Source organism: Petromyzon marinus, chromosome 15 (assembly GCF_048934315.1).
Source record: "Petromyzon marinus isolate PM22_M1 ecotype Great Lakes invasive population chromosome 15, UKy_Petmar_22M1.pri1.0, whole genome shotgun sequence".
NCBI classification, from domain to species: Eukaryota; Metazoa; Chordata; class Hyperoartia; order Petromyzontiformes; family Petromyzontidae; genus Petromyzon; species Petromyzon marinus.
Genome location: NC_133681.1, coordinates 11,037,678 through 11,055,736, shown reverse-complemented (window position 1 = coordinate 11,055,736; position 18,059 = coordinate 11,037,678). Strand labels below are relative to the sequence as shown.

The 18,059-nt window shown below is 46.9% G+C and overlaps 1 protein-coding gene across 1 annotated transcript in view; it reads right to left on the bottom strand.

Annotated features, from left to right (window-relative positions):
- LOC116942657 (stromal membrane-associated protein 1-like) overlaps positions 1-10,813 on the bottom strand; it is a 149,439-nt gene extending 138,626 nt beyond the window's left edge. The window contains exon 1 of the mRNA XM_032954844.2: positions 10,492-10,813. Within this exon, the coding sequence (XP_032810735.1) occupies positions 10,492-10,609 (118 nt within the window). The 5' untranslated portion in view covers positions 10,610-10,813. The remainder of the gene's footprint in view (positions 1-10,491) is intronic.
- Between the last annotated feature and the right edge of the window lie 7,246 nt (positions 10,814-18,059).

Genomic DNA, 18,059 nt, shown 5'->3' with positions numbered 1-18,059 from the left:
CACCTGGTGGCACGGTGCAGCACCAGGATAGCAACTGAAGTGGCCAGCCTGACTCATAAAAATTCGGTGCCAATGTCAAGGGGCAGGAATATCAGCAGGGGTTTGGCAAAGCCCGGGTTCGACGGGATCGCAATGGGCAGTCCATTTCATCCTCTCAAGGGGACAGCCCTCAAGCAATCCACACCATCCCTGCACTCCTTAGGGATTCCCTAAGTAGTGCGTTTTTTCTGGATTTTGTTGTTGTTATTCTGTCTCTCACTGTTAAAATAAACCTACCATTAAAATTATAGACTGATCATTTCTTTGTCAGTGGGCAAACGTACAAAATCAGCACGGGATCAAATACTTTTTTTTCCCTCACTGTACATACTGGCTTGCTTTTGTGAACAGTGACTGCATTGCCTGCAGGCATGCAAGAATGACTGCTGGCACGACTACCACCTAAAAAAACAATGTAGCTTTTGATTTTATTTCTCTCCATGAGAGAAGTACTATGTGACTATGATAAACAGTACACAGGGCCAGGCAACGTTAACATGACAGTGAACAGCCATATACATTTTCGAATGTAAAAGGCGAAGTTCAAGATAAGTTGGAACAGACACTTTGACATCGTTTCACTGAGAAACTAATTTGTGGACTTCATTACATTGTTACGTAAAACAATCTTTCGTAGTTTGACGATTGTAAATAAATCTGTATGCAGTAAAAATCATGATTTTATGTTCTTAGGGGCAATGGAAATACAACATCTTGGACCGAAGGGAAAGTTATTTCGTCCGACAAAAATAAAATGTCATATTGTCTGTGACACATACTTTGATTTCCTTTGTCTCTCACTAGCTTTCATAGAGTTTGTCACTCTCGGCAAAGCTTCTCTATTATCTTCTATCTGCCTAATATATATTTTGTGCAGTATCTGCGTCTCTTGCTCCATACATCTCCATACAATTTCTCTTTCTGCTTCTCTCACTCCGTACATCTCCAATACAGTGTCTGCTTCTCTCACTCCTTATCTCCATACCATCACTCTTTGCTTCTCTCACTCCATACATCTCGCATTCTGTGCCGGTCTCGAACTATCTTCACGCGTGGCAGCGCTCATTGCCGGTGCATCATAGTGACCACGTCATCGCCGAGGAAGCATCGTTACGGACCGCAGGGGCCAAGTCGATTCAAGAGGAGAAAGACACAAGTGCAGGGGGATATCTGCAGTGGAAAAGGTGGAGACGCAACACTGGAAAATGCGTAGCTACGAGTGGGGACACGGCGCATTGCTGTGTTTCACCGATGCTCAACTCGTGCGCAACAACATCCGTCACGATGGAACAAACGTTGTGGTTTGGAAAACCCGCGAATGCAATAAAGCAGCGGAAAAAAAAACCGTACAGGAAAGGTATGGTATGAATATAATTTTATTCACAATAAATGCAGGAATATGTTAGGGAGGTGTTTGTAATGGAAAAATAAGTGACACTGTCAACATGTTTTCGGATGTAAAAAAAATAAGACGATACAGAAAAATGCAAGAAACAGCAATGTGACAGCGAGATCTCAGTGCATAGAACTGACCAGTATGTAAAAAAAATGCGTTATTACAGAGATATATCACTGAATCACGCCTCTTGGGTAATATTAATGTTATTTAGCCAATGAGTGTCAACATTTTGACATCTTTACTGCATTGGAGTATTTGACTAATACAGTTTGCGTGTTGAAGGAGAACTTGCTGCCATCTCCTGGCCACCTTGCAGCCCAGCAAATTTGGAAGGTTCGCAAACCTGCGTAATCCACCAGCCTTGCCTGTGGAAGTGCTGAATTACAGGCAAGTGCCACAAAATCATGGTGACGTAGTGCACATTCCAACCCTATTCATCAAAAACCAACATGCACTGTCACGCAATGTACTGTAATACTGCATTTCTCTTCATGCAAATCAATCTTTAAAAAAACTAGTTGAGTTGCCCTTGAATTTCTGGTCTTTACCAGGTCAGATTGTGATTTTTTTATGAAAATGTATATGCTCAGAGTTCAAGCTAAAGCAAAAAAGTTGTCTCCTCTGCATTCTCTAAAATCCAATACAGCAAACTACCAGCTATCTGAAACTTGGGGACTTGGAATTCACACGTATCTCGACTGGGGCTGACTAATAGAAAATATATATGGTCCATGTGCAATGTCCGTGTAGAGTAGTTAAGCGCACATTGTCCACTCAGTTTTGTGCCAGATTACCACAACTGCATCGCCTCAGTGGTGAGTACTTAACTACAGCACAGTCGTACACGACAGATAGTACATACAACCTGCTGATTTTGTACGTTTGCCCACTGACAAAGAAATGATCAGTCTATAATTTTAATGGTAGGTTTATTTGAACAGTGAGAGACAGAATAACAAAAAAATCCGGAAAAACGCATGTCAAAAATGTTATAAAATTGATTTGCATTTTAATGAGGGAAATAAGTATTTGACCCCCTCTCAATCAGAAAGAATTCTGGCTCCCAGGTGTCTTTTATACAGGTAACGAGCTGAGATTAGGAGCACACTCTTAAAGGGAGTGCTCCTAATCTCAGCATGTTACCTGTTTAAAAGACACCTGTCTAACAGAAACAATCAATCAGATTCCAAACTCTCCACCATGGCCAAGACCAAAGAGCTCTCCAAGGATATCAGGGACAAGATTGTAGACCTACACAAGGCTGGAATGGGCTACAAGACCATTGCCAAGGAGCTTGGTGAGAAGGTGACAACAGTTGGTGCGATTATTCGCAAATGGAAGAAACACACAAGAACTGTCAATCTGCCTCGGCCTGGGGCTCCATGCAAGATCTCACCTCGTGGAGTTGCAATGATCATGAGAACGGTGAGGAATCAACCCAGAACTACACGGGAGGATCTTGTCAATGATCTCAAGACAGCTGGGACCATAGTCACCAAGAAAACAATTGGTAACACACTACGCCGTAAAGGACTGAAATCCTGCAGTGCCCGCAAGGTCCCCCTACTCAAGAAAGCACATATACATGCCCGTCTGAAGTTTGCCAATGAACATCTGAATTATTCAGAGGACAACTGGGTGAAAGTGTTGTGGTCAGATAAGACCAAAAATGAAGCTCTTTGGCATCAACTCAACTCGCCGTGTTTGGAGGAGGAGGAATGCTGCCTATGACCCCAAGAACACCATCCCCACCGTCAAACATGGAGGTGGAAACATTATGCTTTGGGGGTGTTTTTCTGCTAAGGGGACAGGACAACTTCACCGCATCAAAGGGACGATGGACGGGGCCAAGTACCGTCAAATCTTGGGTGAGAACCTCCTTCCCTCAGCCAGGGCATTGAAAATGGGTCGTGGATGGGTATTCCAGCATGACAATGACCCAAAACACACGGCTAAGGAAACAAATGAGTGGCTCAAGAAGAAGCACATTAAGGTCCTGAAGTGGCCTAGCCAGTCTCCAGACCTTAATCCCATAGAAAATCTGTGGAGGGAGCTGAAGGTTCGAGTTGCCAAACGTCAGCCTCCAAACCGTAATGACTTGGAGAAGATCTGCAAAGAGGAGTGGGACAAAATCCCTCCTGAGATGTGTGCAAACCTGGTGGCCAACTACAAGAAACGTCTGACCTCTGTGATTTCCAACAAGGGTTTTTCCACCAAGTACTAAGTTAAGTTTTGCAGAGGGGTCAAATACATATTTCCCTCATTAAAATGCAAATCAATTTATAACATTTTTGACATGCGTTTTTTGGATTTTTTTTTTGTTATTCTGTCTCTCACTGTTCAAATAAACCTACCATTAAAATTATAGACTGATCATTTCTTTGTCAGTGGGCAAACGTACAAAATCAGCAGGGGATCAAATACTTTTTTCCCTCACTGTAAGAGTGCATTACTTTTCGGTTTGTAGTCTGTTTTTTTAATTGCTGAAGTTTATCGTCCTGCCATGTGTTTAAATGTAAATTAAGAATTGCAGGTTTTCATTTTTGTTTCATTCATAGGTATCTGGAAATTTAAGCTATTTGGACCAGGTCTCCTCTCTATTAGTCCAGCTATCTGGGCTTTTAATATACAGCATATTTAAATTGTACGTGATTGTGTACACTTTATGGGAGGCAAGTGAACTCTTGTTGGAACTTTCTGACCCGCCGCTACTGGACATGCGTGAAAAAGAGCTTTATCGCTCATTAGATAGATTCCTCCAGTATAAATAAAGATTGTGATTATGATTGACTAACATTTTTTAAAGTTCAACTGTATGAGGTTTTACTTACAAATTCATGATCAATTCATAAGTGGCTAGACCGTCAATATCTTCTAACTTGGATATTTTAATACTAATTATATTTGCATTATCTGGTCACGCATTCCTTTGAAGTAACATGTAATTAAAACATAAAAAAATGTATGATGTGGATTATAACTGGACTTTGAACTCACAAACCATCATGTATGGCCCTCAACAATCTTGGCATACAAAGAACACAACACACAATGGGCAGTGCTCATCTCTGTTGAAAGCCATGAGCCAGTGGTGGAAATTCTATGTTCCGATGGCAGGAGTCAGCCCCTACAGGAGCCAGTCTGCCGTGCCATATGCTCCCAACTGCATCCTATGCACAAGAAACTGTATCTCCACTTTACATTATCTTGAGAAGATGTCACATATATTCTGTAAGTAAAAAAAGTGTGTTGTGCATCGAAAACAATACATGGAACTCATTGCCAGCCAGAGTAGAATGAATGATGAATGGTATGAGTTGACCTTGACTGGAATTTGAACTCATGCTTTACAATTTCAAGTTCAGCACTCTAATCACAGTGCCACGAACTAGCATCAAGACACGTGAACCCAAAACAAATCAACTAATGGAAAATAAACCGCGATATTTTAGACCCTGACAGATGACTCACTGCGAATTACCCAGTAACACATGAGCCAACGACACATGAACCGAACCCATGACAGATTAACCATGGCAAATAAACTTGGGGTAAATCAAAACACGGTATATCAACTGATCACACATGAAGCTAAAACACAATAATCAATCACAAATGAAACCATGGTAAATAAAAAAAACCCATGAAAGATTAACCCATTAACACATGAACCAATAATGAGCCCATCACAAATTATTCCATGACAAAAACATGATACATTAACCCATGGTAAATTGACCCATGACACACTAACACATGTCACACTAACTTAATGTAAATTAACCAATGGCTTATGAACGTGGTAGATTAAAACGTGACATACCCATAGTAAATTAAACTGACACATGGACCCATGGTCAACTAACCAATGCCACATGAACCCGTCACACGTGAACTCATACATGATCAACTAACCCATAGTAAATGAACCCAAACCACATAAACTCATGACACATGAACCCATAGTAATTGAATCCAAGCCAGATGTTAATGTCAATGAACCCACCGACGCAAAACGAACGTACAGTGAGGGAAAAAAAGTATTTGATCCCCTGCTGATTTTGTACGTTTGCCCACTGACAAAGAAATGATCAGTCTATAATTTTAATGGTAGGATTATTTGAACAGTGAGAGACAGAATAACAACAAAAACATCCAGCAAAACGCATGTCAAAAATGTTATAATTTGATTGGCATTTTAATGAGGGAAATAAGTATTTGACCCCTCTGCAAAACATGACTTAGTACTTGGTGGCAAAACCCTTGTTGGCAATCACAGAGGTCAGACGTTTCTTGTAGTTGGCCACCAGGTTTGTACACATCTCAGGAGGGATTTTGTCTCACTCCTCTTTGCAGATCTTCTCCAAGTCATTAAGGTTTCGAGGCTGACGTTTGGCAACTCGAACCTTCAGCTCCCTCCACAGATTTTCTATGGGATTAAGGTCTGGAGACTGGCTAGGTCACTCCAGGACCTTAGTGTGCTTCTTCCTGAGCCACTCCTTTGTTGCCTTGGCCGTGTGTTTTGGGTCATTGTCATGCTGGAATACCCATCCACGACCCATTTTCAATGCCCTGGCTGAGGGAATGAGGTTCTCACCCAAGATTTGATAGTACATGGCCCCGTCCATCGTCCCTTTGATGCGGTGAAGTTGTCCTGTCCCCTTCGCAGAAAAACATCCCAAAGCATGTTTCCACCTCCATGTTTGACGGTGGGGATGGTGTTCTTGGGGTCATAGGCAGCATTCCTCCTCCTCCAAACATGGCGAGTTGAGTTGATGCCAAAGAGCTCCATTTTGGTCTCATCTGACCACGACAATTTCACCCAGTTGTCCTCTGAATTATTCAGATGTTCATTGGCAAACTTCAGACTGGCATGTATATGTGCTTTCTTGAGCAGGGGACCTTCCGGGCGCTGCAGTATTTCAGTCCTTCACGGCGTAGTGTGTTACCAATTGTTTTCTTGGTGACTATGGTCCAGCTGCCTTGTAGTTCTGGGCTGATTCCTCGCCGTTCTCATGATCATTGCAACTCCACGAAGTGAGATCTTGCATGGAGCCCCAGGCTGAGGGAGATTGACAGTTCTTTTGTGTTTCTTCCATTTGCGAATAATCGCACCAACTATTGTCACCTTCTCACCAAGCTGCTTGGCAATGGTCTTGTAGCCCATTCCAGCCTTGTGTAGGTCTACAATCTTGTCCCTGACATCCTTGGAGAGCTCTTTGGTCTTGGCCATGGTGGAGAGTTTGGAATCTGATTGATTGCTTCTGTGGACAGGTGTCTTTTATACAGGTAACAAGCTGAGATTAGGAGCACTCCCTTTAAGAGTGTGCTCCTAATCTCAGCTCGTTATCTGTATAAAAGACACCTGGGAGCCAGAAATCTTTCTGATTGAGAGGGGGTCAAATACTTATTTCCCTCATTAAAATGCAAATCAATTAATAACATGTTTGACATGCGTTTTTCTGGATTTTGTTGTTATTCTGTCTCTCACTGTTCAAATAAACCTACCATTAAAATTATAGACTGATAATTTATTTGTCAGTGGGCAAACGTACAAAATCAGCAGGGGATCAAATACTTTTTTTCCCTCACTGTAGGTGGTGCCTCGAATATAGCCACACCTTTGACAGGGGCCTCATGAGTGCCGTATGTATGGTTTGTGTTTGTGTAGCGTATATGGACAGTGTGTGTGAGGTGTGTGTGGGGCGTGTATGGTGTGGGGTGTGTATGTGTGATGTGTGTGGGGTGTGTACAGTGAGGGAAAAAAAGTATTTGATCCCCTGCTGATTTTGTACATTTGCCCACTGACAAAGAAATTATCAGTCTATAATTTTAATGGTAGGTTTATTTGAACAGTGACAGAATAACAACAACAAAATCCAGAAAAACGCATGTCAAAAATGTTATAAATTGATTTGCATTTTAATGAGGGAAATATGTATTTGACCCCTCTGCAAAACATAACTTAGTACTTGGTGGCAAAACCCTTGTTGGCAATCACAGAGGTCAGACGTTTCTTGTAGTTGGCCACCAGGTTTGCACACATCTCAGGAGGGATTTTGTCCCACTCCTCTTTGCAGATCTTCGCCAAGTCATTAAGGTTTCGAGGCTGACGTTTGGCAAATCGAATCTTCAGCTCACTCCACAGATTTTCTTTGCATTTTAATCAGGGAAATACGTTTTTGACCCCCTCTCAATCAGAAAGATTTCTGGCTCCAAGGTGTATTTTATACAGATAACGAGCTGAGATAAGGAGCACACTCTTAAAGGGAGTGCTCCTAATCTCAGCTTGTTACCTGTATAAAATACACCTGTCCACAGAAGCAATCAATCAGATTCCAAACTCTCCACCATGGCCACGACCAAAGAGCTCTCCAAGGATGCCAGGGATAAGATTGTAGACCTACACAAGGCTGGAATGGGCTACAAGACCATTGCCAAGCAGCTTGGTGAGAAGGTGACAACAGTTGGTGCGATTATTTGCAAATGGAAGAAACACAAAAGAACTGTCAATCTCCCTCGGCCTGGGGCTCCATGCAAGATCTCACCTCGTGGAGTTGCAATGATCATGAGAACGGTGATGAATCCGCCCAGAAGTACATGGGAGGATCTTGTCAATGATCTCAAGGCAGCTGGGACCATAGTCACCAAGAAAACAATTGATAACACACTACGCCGTGAAGGACTGAAATCCTGCAGTGCCCGCAAGGTCCCCCTGCTCAAGAAAGCACATATACATGCCCGTCTGAAGTTTGTCAATGAACATCTGAATGATTCAGAGGACAACTGGGTGAAAGTGTTGTGGTCAGATGAGACCAAAATGGAGCTCTTTGGCATCAACTCAACTCGCCCTGTTTGGAGGAGGAGGAATGCTGTCTATGACCCCAAGAACACCATCCCCACCGTCAAACATGGAGGTGGAAACATTATGCTTTGGGGGTGTTTTCTGCTAAGGGGACAGGACAACTTCACCTCATCAAAGGGACGATGGACGGGGCCATGTACCGTCAAATATTGGGTGAGAACCTCCTTCCCTCAGCCAGGGCATTGAAAATGGGTCGTGGATGGGTATTCCAGCATGACAATGACCCAAAACACACGGCCAAGGCAACAAAGGAGTGGTTCAAGAAGAAGCACATTAATGTCCTGGAGTGGCCTAGCCAGTCTCCAGACCATAATCCCATAGAAAATCTGTGGAGTGAGCTGAAGGTACGAGTTGCCAAACGTCAGCCTCGAAACCTTAATAACTTGGAGAAGATCTGCAAAGAGGAGTGGGACAAAATCCCTCCTGAGATGTGTGCAAACATGGTGGCCAACTACAAGAAACGTCTGACCTCTGTGATTGCCAACAAGGGCTTTGCCACCAAGTACTAAGTCTTGCTTTGCAGAGGGGTTCAAATACTTATTTCCCTCATTAAAATGCAAATCAATTTATAACATTTTTGACATGCGTTTGTCTGGATTTTGTTGTTGTTATTCTGTCTCTCACTGTTCAAATAAACCTACCATTAAAATTATAGACTGATCATTTCTTTGTCAGTGGGCAAACGTAAAAAAATCAGCAGGGGATCAAATACTTTTTTCCCTCACTGTATGTATGATGTTTGTGGGGTGTGTCTGGTGTATTTGTGGCGTGTGTGGTTTGTGTGGTGTGTGTATGGTGTGGTGTGTATGGTGTGGGTGTGGTGTGTATGGTGTGTGTGGTGTGTGTATGGTGTGCGTGGTGTGTTTATGGTGTGTATGTGGTGTGTGTATGGTGTGTATAGTGTGTGTATGGTGTGTGTGTGGTGTGTATAGTGTGAGTATGTATGGTGTGTGTGGTGTGTGTATGGTGTGTCTGCTGTGCGTGTGGTGTGTGTGGTGTGTGTATGGTGTGTGTGGTGTGTGTGTAGTGTGTGTGTGGTGTGTGTATGGTGTGTGTATGGTGTGTACAGTGTGTATATCGTGTGTGTGGTGTGTGTGTGTATGGTGTGTATGGTGTGTGTGGTGTGTGTGGTGTGTATGGTGTGTGTCTGCTGTGTGTATGGTGTGTGTGTGGTGTGTCTGCTGTGTGTGTGGTGTGTGTATGGTGTGTGTCTGCTGTGTATATGGTGTGTCTGCTGTGTGTGTGGTGTGTATATGGTGTGTGTCTGCTGTGCGTGGTGTGCGTGTGGTGTGCGTATGGTGTGTGTGTGGTGTGTCTGCTGTGTGTGTGGTGTGTGTCTGCTGTGTGTGTGGTGTGTCTGCTGTGTGTGTGGTGTGTGTCTGCTGTGTGTATGGTGTGTGTCCGCTGTGTGTATGGTGTGTGTCTGCTGCGTGTGTGTGGTGTGTGTGTGTGGTGTGTATGCTGTGCGTGTGTGGTGTGTGTGTGTGGTGTGTGTGGTGTGTGTGTGTGGTGTGTGTGGTGTGTGTGGTGTTGTGTGTGTGGTGTGTGTGGTGTGTGTGGTGTGTGTGGTGTGTGTGGTGTTGTGTGTGTGGTGTGTGTGGTGTGTGTGGTGTTGTGTGTGTGGTGTGTGTGGTGTGTGTGGTGTGTGTGTGTGGTGTGTGTGGTGTGTGTGGTGTGTGTGTGGTGTGTGTGGTGTGTGTGGTGTGTGTGTGTGGTGTGTGTGGTGTGTGTGGTGTGTGTGTGTGTGGTGTGTGTGTGTGTGTGTGGTGTGTGTGGTGTGTGTGTGGTGTGTGTGGTGTGTGTGGTGTGTGTGTGGTGTGTGTGGTGTGTGTGGTGTTGTGTGTGTGGTGTGTGTGGTGTGTGTGGTGTGTGTGGTGTGTGTGGTGTGTGTGGTGTGTGTGGTGTTGTGTGTGTGGTGTGTGTGGTGTGTGTGTGTGTGTGGTGTGTGTGTGTGGTGTGTGTGTGGTGTGTGTGTGTGGTGTGGTGTGTGTGTGGTGTGTATGCTGTGCGTGTGTGGTGTGTGTGGTGTGTGTGGTGTGTATGCTGTGCGTGTGTGGTGTGTGTGTGTGGTGTGTGTGGTGTGTATGCTGTGCGTGTGTGGTGTGTGTGTGGTGTGTATGCTGTGCGTGTGTGGTGTGTGTGGTGTGTGTGGTGTGTATGCTGTGCGTGTGGCGCGTGTCGCCCTCGCCTTTGGCCTCGCAGTCGGCACAGTGCTTGTTGTCCTCCTGCCGCAGCAGCCCCGCCAGGATGGCCTGGTGCTGCTCGTTCAGCTTCTGAGCCTTCTCCCTCTCCGAGCGGGTCGTCATCGCCGCCTTGCCCACCGCACCACCGTTGCAAGTTTCTTCCGACGTTGTCTATTGACAGAGACCGCGTACGATAATTGTCGTTTAAACGAATGGGAAACACAACAATAACAACAACCGCCCCCTCGCAACAACAAAAAATTGGGCTGGAGGGCGACAGAGACACAAGTGACCAAAACGGCCGCCGGAAATTGTAAAGTGACGTCACGCCTCGAAACGCACGATGAACGCTATTGATAAATGACGTCATCGCGGGGATTCGCGTTGCCGCGCGTGACGTCATGTCCATCATCACGATCCCGCACGAGGGCACTTCGCCTGTGATGTTTGTTCGCTTTCCTCTCTGTTGAGGAGTGCCAATATGCTCAAGTAGTGCCACATGTGTTTTTGGTACCGCTCTTTTGCTTCCCCTGTAACTTTGCACGACTGTCGTGTTTTTTTTGTTCGTTGTTACTTTCTTACCCACGCCTTATTGAACATCTGTGAAAAAAAAGCTTTATAGCTCATCGGATTCCTCCAGTATGAATAGATATTATAATTCTTACGTCGTCGCAAAGCCATTCTCTGTTAGGTCATCCTCCATTTCCGGTTCCTTTCGTTTTTTTATTCTTCCGAACAATAACACACTTTTAATTTTCCCATTGTAGTCCATGCTACGTGTGTGTTCAAATAGTTGAAAGTTTCCTTCTCATCACCATACCTGTCAACCCCTTATCAGTGCCTACCTTAGATCAATTCGGAGCGTATTGGTCACCCCGTGCCTCTCTATATAAAATCTCAACGTTCATCCTACAAAGTCCCATCACAAGAGAGAAACACAAACAAATAGACACATTTTTTTGCCCATATTGAAACGGCTGAACGCTGCATGGCCCTTAAAACTCAATTTCCATGAACAAGAATACGGGGTAAACCCTATGGGTTGACAGATATGCATCAAATTTCGATTTAAAGCTTTCGTGACTGCAAGGATTCATCTTCTTTGGTTCCTTCGGTAAAGTAACGTAGAATGAGAATAAAATAATAAAATAACACAATAAAATGCTCACGACGTTTCGGCCACAACGCAAGCGGCCGTCTTCAGGTGAAAGGTACAGAACTGTCGGGACGACAGAGCTTCAATGAACGATGTTAAGATTCGTAGCGACTATTAAGTTGGTTGGGAGAAGTGAGGCACCTTGTTATATGGTGAAAAAACGGGTGGATTCTTACCTTCCACTTCAGAACCACGGACAGCTACATTGTGATATAACATTGAGGTAGTTTATATTTTAGTTTTTATTGGTTTACTATATGGTATTCATTATATAGTGTATCGTATACCCAGTTAATGTTAATAGCTCAGCTTATTGAAGACTATATTGAGTACATTTATTATATTGATGTAATTTAGAATTAGGTTTTTCACATCGCTTTACTGTATGACAGTTGAGTTGTTGCAGCCCCCTTTGGCGTCCATGTACGAGGTGCCTCTGGGTATGTGTAGGCATTGACTTTAACATCTATTTCTGTGACCAGTCACAAGCTAATCCCTCAGCCATTTGATATGTAAACCCCTTTGTCAAGGTGCCTCAATTCTCCCAACCAGCTTAAACGTCGCTACGAATCTTACCAGCGTTCATTGAAGCTCTGTGGATGTGTAGGCCTTTACTTTAACATCTATTTCTGTGACCAGTCACAAGCTAATCCCTTAGCTATTTCAATGCTAAATTACTAGTTGCATCTGTGGATGTGTAGGTTTTGACTTTAACATAGCCATTTCCATGACCAGTCACAAGCTAATCCCTCAGCTATTTGATATGTAAACCCCTTTGTCAAGGTGCCTCACTTCTGCCAACCAGATTAAAAGTCGCTACGAATCTTAACATCGTTCATTGAAGCTCTGTCGTCCCGACAGGTCTGTTTCTTTCACCTGAAGACGGCCGTTTGCGTTGTGGCCGAAACGTCGTGAGAATTTTATTGTGTTATTTTATTCTCATTCTACGTGACTTTACCGAAGGAACCAAAGAAGAGCTATGCATCACTGCCTGCAAGCATCATCAGCGTCGTCTTCTTCGATGCACAACACTTTTTTTTCTTCTACGTTCCTCACTCTGGGGTCCAGCTTAAAACTCATTACCTGCATTCCTGAATATAAGACGCACCTCTCAAAAGTATTTTTTTATTAACAAAATAATGCAGGTACACAACACAGGGATATGAAAGCGAGGTTGACATCAGCACGACACACCTTACGGATTTTCAGTGCAATGGAAACCTGTCCAAACCGCATGTTTCAATAAACTGTTGAATAAACTCTACAATCCTGGTGTCTTCCTAAGCTCTGATACCCCCGTAGGAGAACAATAAGAAAAATAAGAGGGCAGGAGTGCCTAAATGTCCTAAAGAAACTATCTTAATAATAAATGCACACTGGAGGAGAGTTAGTGAAAAGGTTGCAATTTGGATGGAAAACTTCCTCCCCGCCTCTTAGTTCTGCACTTAAGATGCTCAAGAGCTTTGCCATAACATTGACCATTTGGAATAATGTATTTGCCTCCCTGCAAAGGCCTCAAGGTTTCAACCTCAACAGGGACTTTTCTGGTGAGGGTGATCCTCTGTGATTTTAAAGAAAACACGTTTGAAGGTAGCGTCTTACAATCCTGTAGTCGCTGTGTGTGTGCTTTTGTGAGTACTAGCGGTGTCAATGTGGAACATTAGGAATGAACCACTTTTAATTATTTCCTCGTGCAGCAATGGAGTAAAGTGTGGTTTTGTGAAGATCTTTTTGTGCTGTGCAGGACATCAATGCACGTGTACACCAGCATGCGATACTGAGTCGGGCCTGTAGGTGACTTGCAGGGTTATTGAGGAACCTCACCTGTACACCAGTCACGTGGTTAATGGCAACTTGGTTGGAAACTGCTGTGTGGTAGACGTGCTGTTGCATTTTACAGGTGTAGTGACTGACTCAGACACTAAGAGTAGGAGGCACTCTGTTTATTAACAGCCTTAACAGTTCACACTTTAGTAACTACGGTTCCCAGTCAGGACAGCTGGCAGACTGCCTGACTGACGACGCCGAGATGGTGAAGACGGTGACGACGACGAAGTCTCCAGCAACACGACGGGATCCCACTCCAAATGACAGCCCCGAACTCTCGCTCAAGGCCCCCTTTTATCCTCCCAGCGTGGCCTTGCTCCGCCCCGGCCACGCCACCTCTCTTGAACCTACTCGCGGGTTCCCGGGCTTCTCCCACGTGCCCCTTTTGTAACCTTTCCCCTACATCCCTCTCTCTGGTCTATCACGTGACCTGCTGTCAGTCAGGGCTGCTGTAACTGCAGGTCCCCTTCCCAGCCAGCAACAAGCGCTATGCTGCGAAGTGACCAAGTCTATGTCACTACACAGGTAAAGGACCGAAAAGTTGTTTTTGATAGTTATATAAATGTTATAGTCTTTAAGCTTGGCTTTGAATTGGTAGTTTGTGATATATTCAATAGGAGGGTGTTTAGCACTGTACACGATAAAGGATGACATACTGTAGTTAATACTCTGTGGGGGAGTTAATACTCTGTGGAGGAGGAGGCTCATGAAGGACGCTGTGTGGGGCTTGACATCCACCCCGTCGTCCTCAAGGGAAAGGTGGGGCGCAACATCCAGCCGTTCCTCCCCCTCCTACACCGCGTCGGGCTGCTCTTTGCCTGTCACCCGCCCATCAAGTAACTGGGTCCACTTTGTTAGCTCCGTCCCTAAGGGCCATGCTGTATTGCTGGCCAGGGCCGCATGGAGTTAAAACACACGCCCACACACACAGCAGCTGCCACCAGAAAAAGGGCATGAAATGCGCTGCTACCTGCACAATGACTGTCCACGTACCCACCGCAGCTGGTTTAAAATGGTGGGCAAGCACATGGTCACTCGTACGGCGACTTACCAAGTCCGCGTGGCAGCCGATGCAAAATGGCCGCTGATGTAAAATGTCCACCTGACGCTAAACCACCCACACAATGAACTCACGTACACGTGGTAGCTACCACGCAATCACCACCACGCGATCACCACCACGTGTTCACCCTCCCTGCACGGTCACCCAACGCCACAAAGGACTTACACGTGGTCGCTCCACATGGAAATGGCAAACACCACGCCACATGCAATTCGTGCTAAGACAGGGCTATAAAAACCAGCAATCTCACTGGTGTGGCTCGGCAGTGTAAAGTGGTGGGGCTATGCTCTAACTCTGCTGACCGAATCAACATACCCAGTGCTCTCTACGTATCTCACAACTGCAACCGTCGGCATCTCAAGGACGCTGTCAGTTGAGGAGAGAAGGGGCTTGCGGCTTCTCCCAGGCACCCTCGAGGATGAGTTCTCCCTTTACCGCCCCCAGGGCCCTCTCTATTATCGACCCTGAGGACCGGGTCACGTGATTGCATGCGGCCAATCGCACGCTCCCCAGGGGCTTAAGTCGCCCCTCCCTCTGATCGCTCTGATGCGACTAGTGCCTGCCCCCTTGCCCTGCCCTCTTTACCCCACCGAATGTTAATTCATTGCAGCTAGCCTGGGAGGGTTTACATTGTTATGCTCAAAACCAATTCAGGGGTGCTGCGATGTAAGGATACTATGTGTGTGTGAGGTGTGTGTATTCAGTATGGGGGTTAGAGGGGGGAGGGGGTCGCAGCGTCTGCAGAGTGGCCTCAAGGCCACGGCACCACATAGCCCCCTGAGGTGCCCATCCCCGTCCCAGGCTGACTGGAGCACCTCCCCTGGGTCACTCGAATCAGGTAGCGCCGCGGAGTCCGCGAGATTTGCCCAGTTCTAGTTGCTGGTCTAGCGGGGGGAGGGGTTTAGGTGCCGCCGTGCCCGCCGCCTCTTTGCTGGGCCTAGGCCCGCTGGGGGCTTGGGCCTAGCGGAGCCCATGTATGGAGTGAAGCCATCAACATTCGCGTGTGTCCGTCCAGCCCTGTACTCGATCTGCACGTTATAGTCCTGCAGCTCTGTCAGCCACCGGGCCATCTTCCCCCATGGCTCCTTGAAGGTGAGGAGAAATTGCAAGGCATAATGGTCAGTACATGATACCAACGACCATACAAGTACAGCCGGAAATGCTTGCACGTGAAGACCACGGCATACAGTTCCTGCCAGGTCACACAGTAGTTCAGCTCAGTCCCGCTCAGGGTCCGGCCGGAATATGCGATAACCCACTCCACCCAATCCTGCACCTATGACAGCACGGCTCCCAAACCGCTGCTGCAGGCGTCGGTGTCCAGGATGAAATCTGTGGAATAGTCAGGGAAAGCCAGGGTGGGGGTATGGGTGAGGTGGGCCTTGAGGGTGGAGAAGGTCTTTAGGCACGCCTCTCTCCAACTTAAGGGTTCTTGGGGGAAGTGAGTTGGGTTAGTGGGCGTGCAATCTCACTGAATCCCTTAACAAACCGACGATAATAAGTGGCCAGCCCCAGGAATGACCTGATTTGTCAGGTTCCTTGGCCACGGCCAGTCCACCACGGAGCATACCTTTTCCGGGTCGGTGTGCACCCCTGCCTCGCCGATGCGGTATTCGAGGTACACCACCTCGCGCTGCTCAACATAGCACTTACATGGTTTGAGCTTGAGATGGGCCGCTCGCAGTCATTGGAACACCTCCCGCAACCTGGACCAGTGTTCAGGCAAGGATCTACTGAACACTATCATGTCTTCCAGATAAATCAAACACTGTTCCCACCACAAGCCTCGCATCACCAACTCCATCAACCACTGGAATGTTAGCAGTGCGTTAGTGAGCATGCGGAACTTGAACAGTCCCATCGGGGTGGTGAATGCAGTCTTCAGCCAAACCTCTTCCGCTATATCCACCTTCCATTACCCGGATGCCAGATCTAGGGTGGAGAAATACCGTGCCCCCGCGAGGCTGTCAAAAGTGTCATCTATATGGGGGATGGGGAAGGCATCGCCGAGGGTAACTCCAGTTTCCGATAATCGACATAGAACCGTTTCGACCCATCCTTTGTTTTCACTAGCATAACCGGGGCAGACCAGGGGCTCGATAAGGGTTGGATTATGTTATCACGAAGCATATCCGCGACCCACTCGGTAAACAGGGAGCTTAGTGGGTCGGGCCATACCTGTATCAATTTGGTACTTTACGAGGGCCGTCCGGGCAACATCCGAATCGTGCTCACTAAATATGTCGGCGTATTCCCACAGCAACCCCCACAGCTGATTGGCCTCCACGTTGGTTAATTCCGCCCACAGTATCTGGAGTGCGTCAAGCAGGGAAACAACCTCACCTCGGGGGGGGGGGTTGGGCCGACCTGCCATACTAGGCCCTGGTTGTCCTTGGGGCGGCCAGGATTATCTGCCCAGAGGGCGAACACTGAGTTGCTCAAGTGGTGTGCGTGTAGGGGGTGCACTGTTGCCACTAGGGTGCGCCGTCGCAACTTGCTGGGGTGCTGTGGGGGTGAAAGACTCACAGAAACAGCTGGCCCGCGTCAGCGTTCACCAACGTGGCCGACTCCACGATCCCGTAACATGCCGCCAACTCCAGGTGAGGGGTCAACATTACTTCACCTGATGGTCGGTGAGAGGGGTCGGTGGAGGCCGTCACCACCGGCAACAACGTCTCAGCAAAAGGGCCAATGGTAATGGCCAACATCAGGGTGGCGGCCACGGGCTCAAAGTGGAGGTGATCTGGCTCCTGTCCCAAAAACGGCTACCGCTCCCGTGTCCAGTAGAATCTGGGTACGCCGCCCGTTCACCTGCCCTTCCACCAACGACGTGGCTCCCGTGATTCCTGCCACTAATGACCGCAGCCAGTAGCCCTCAGTCACCACGTTCTCGGTTGTTGTTGTAGGCATCTGCGTGGGGGTCACTCGCTCGGTATTGTTATTATCATCTACTTGTGTTGGAACCACATCAATTGCACCTCTAGGTGGTCCACTATCTAGGGGGCGTTGGGATTTAACCCTGGCGCTTTGCCTAGCGCAGGCGATCTATGGACAGTCTCGCACGAGATGCCCCCATCGGTCACACAGGTAGCACGTACGTGGAAGGGCGGTAGCTCCATAGGAGGCCTCTTGCCCACTCCCCCTTCCCCTCCCAATGTGCATCTGTTCGAACTCTGTCTCCAGTCAAGACAGGTTAGCCCCTCAATCATGGAGCGTAATCTTCCCACCTCGGACTGGACTACCTCCACTGTGGACTGCAGCTTGGTCACATTCCGGCATAATTGGGTCACATTGCCTGCAACATCTCCTATCCCGGTCTGTAAAACCGCCACCCATCCCGGGGTAGCCTCGCTGGTTCCCGGGGGCTCCCTTGTCCCCCTCCTTATGGTCCTGGTGAGCTCCTCCTCTACCTCCTCCTCTGGAAGGATGTTTGCGATGCCCTGCTCCCGTTCCAACCCTCAGAACTGCGTGTGCTCATGAACAAATCTCTCACGCGCCCACTCAACAAGGGTATTAAATGGGGGACG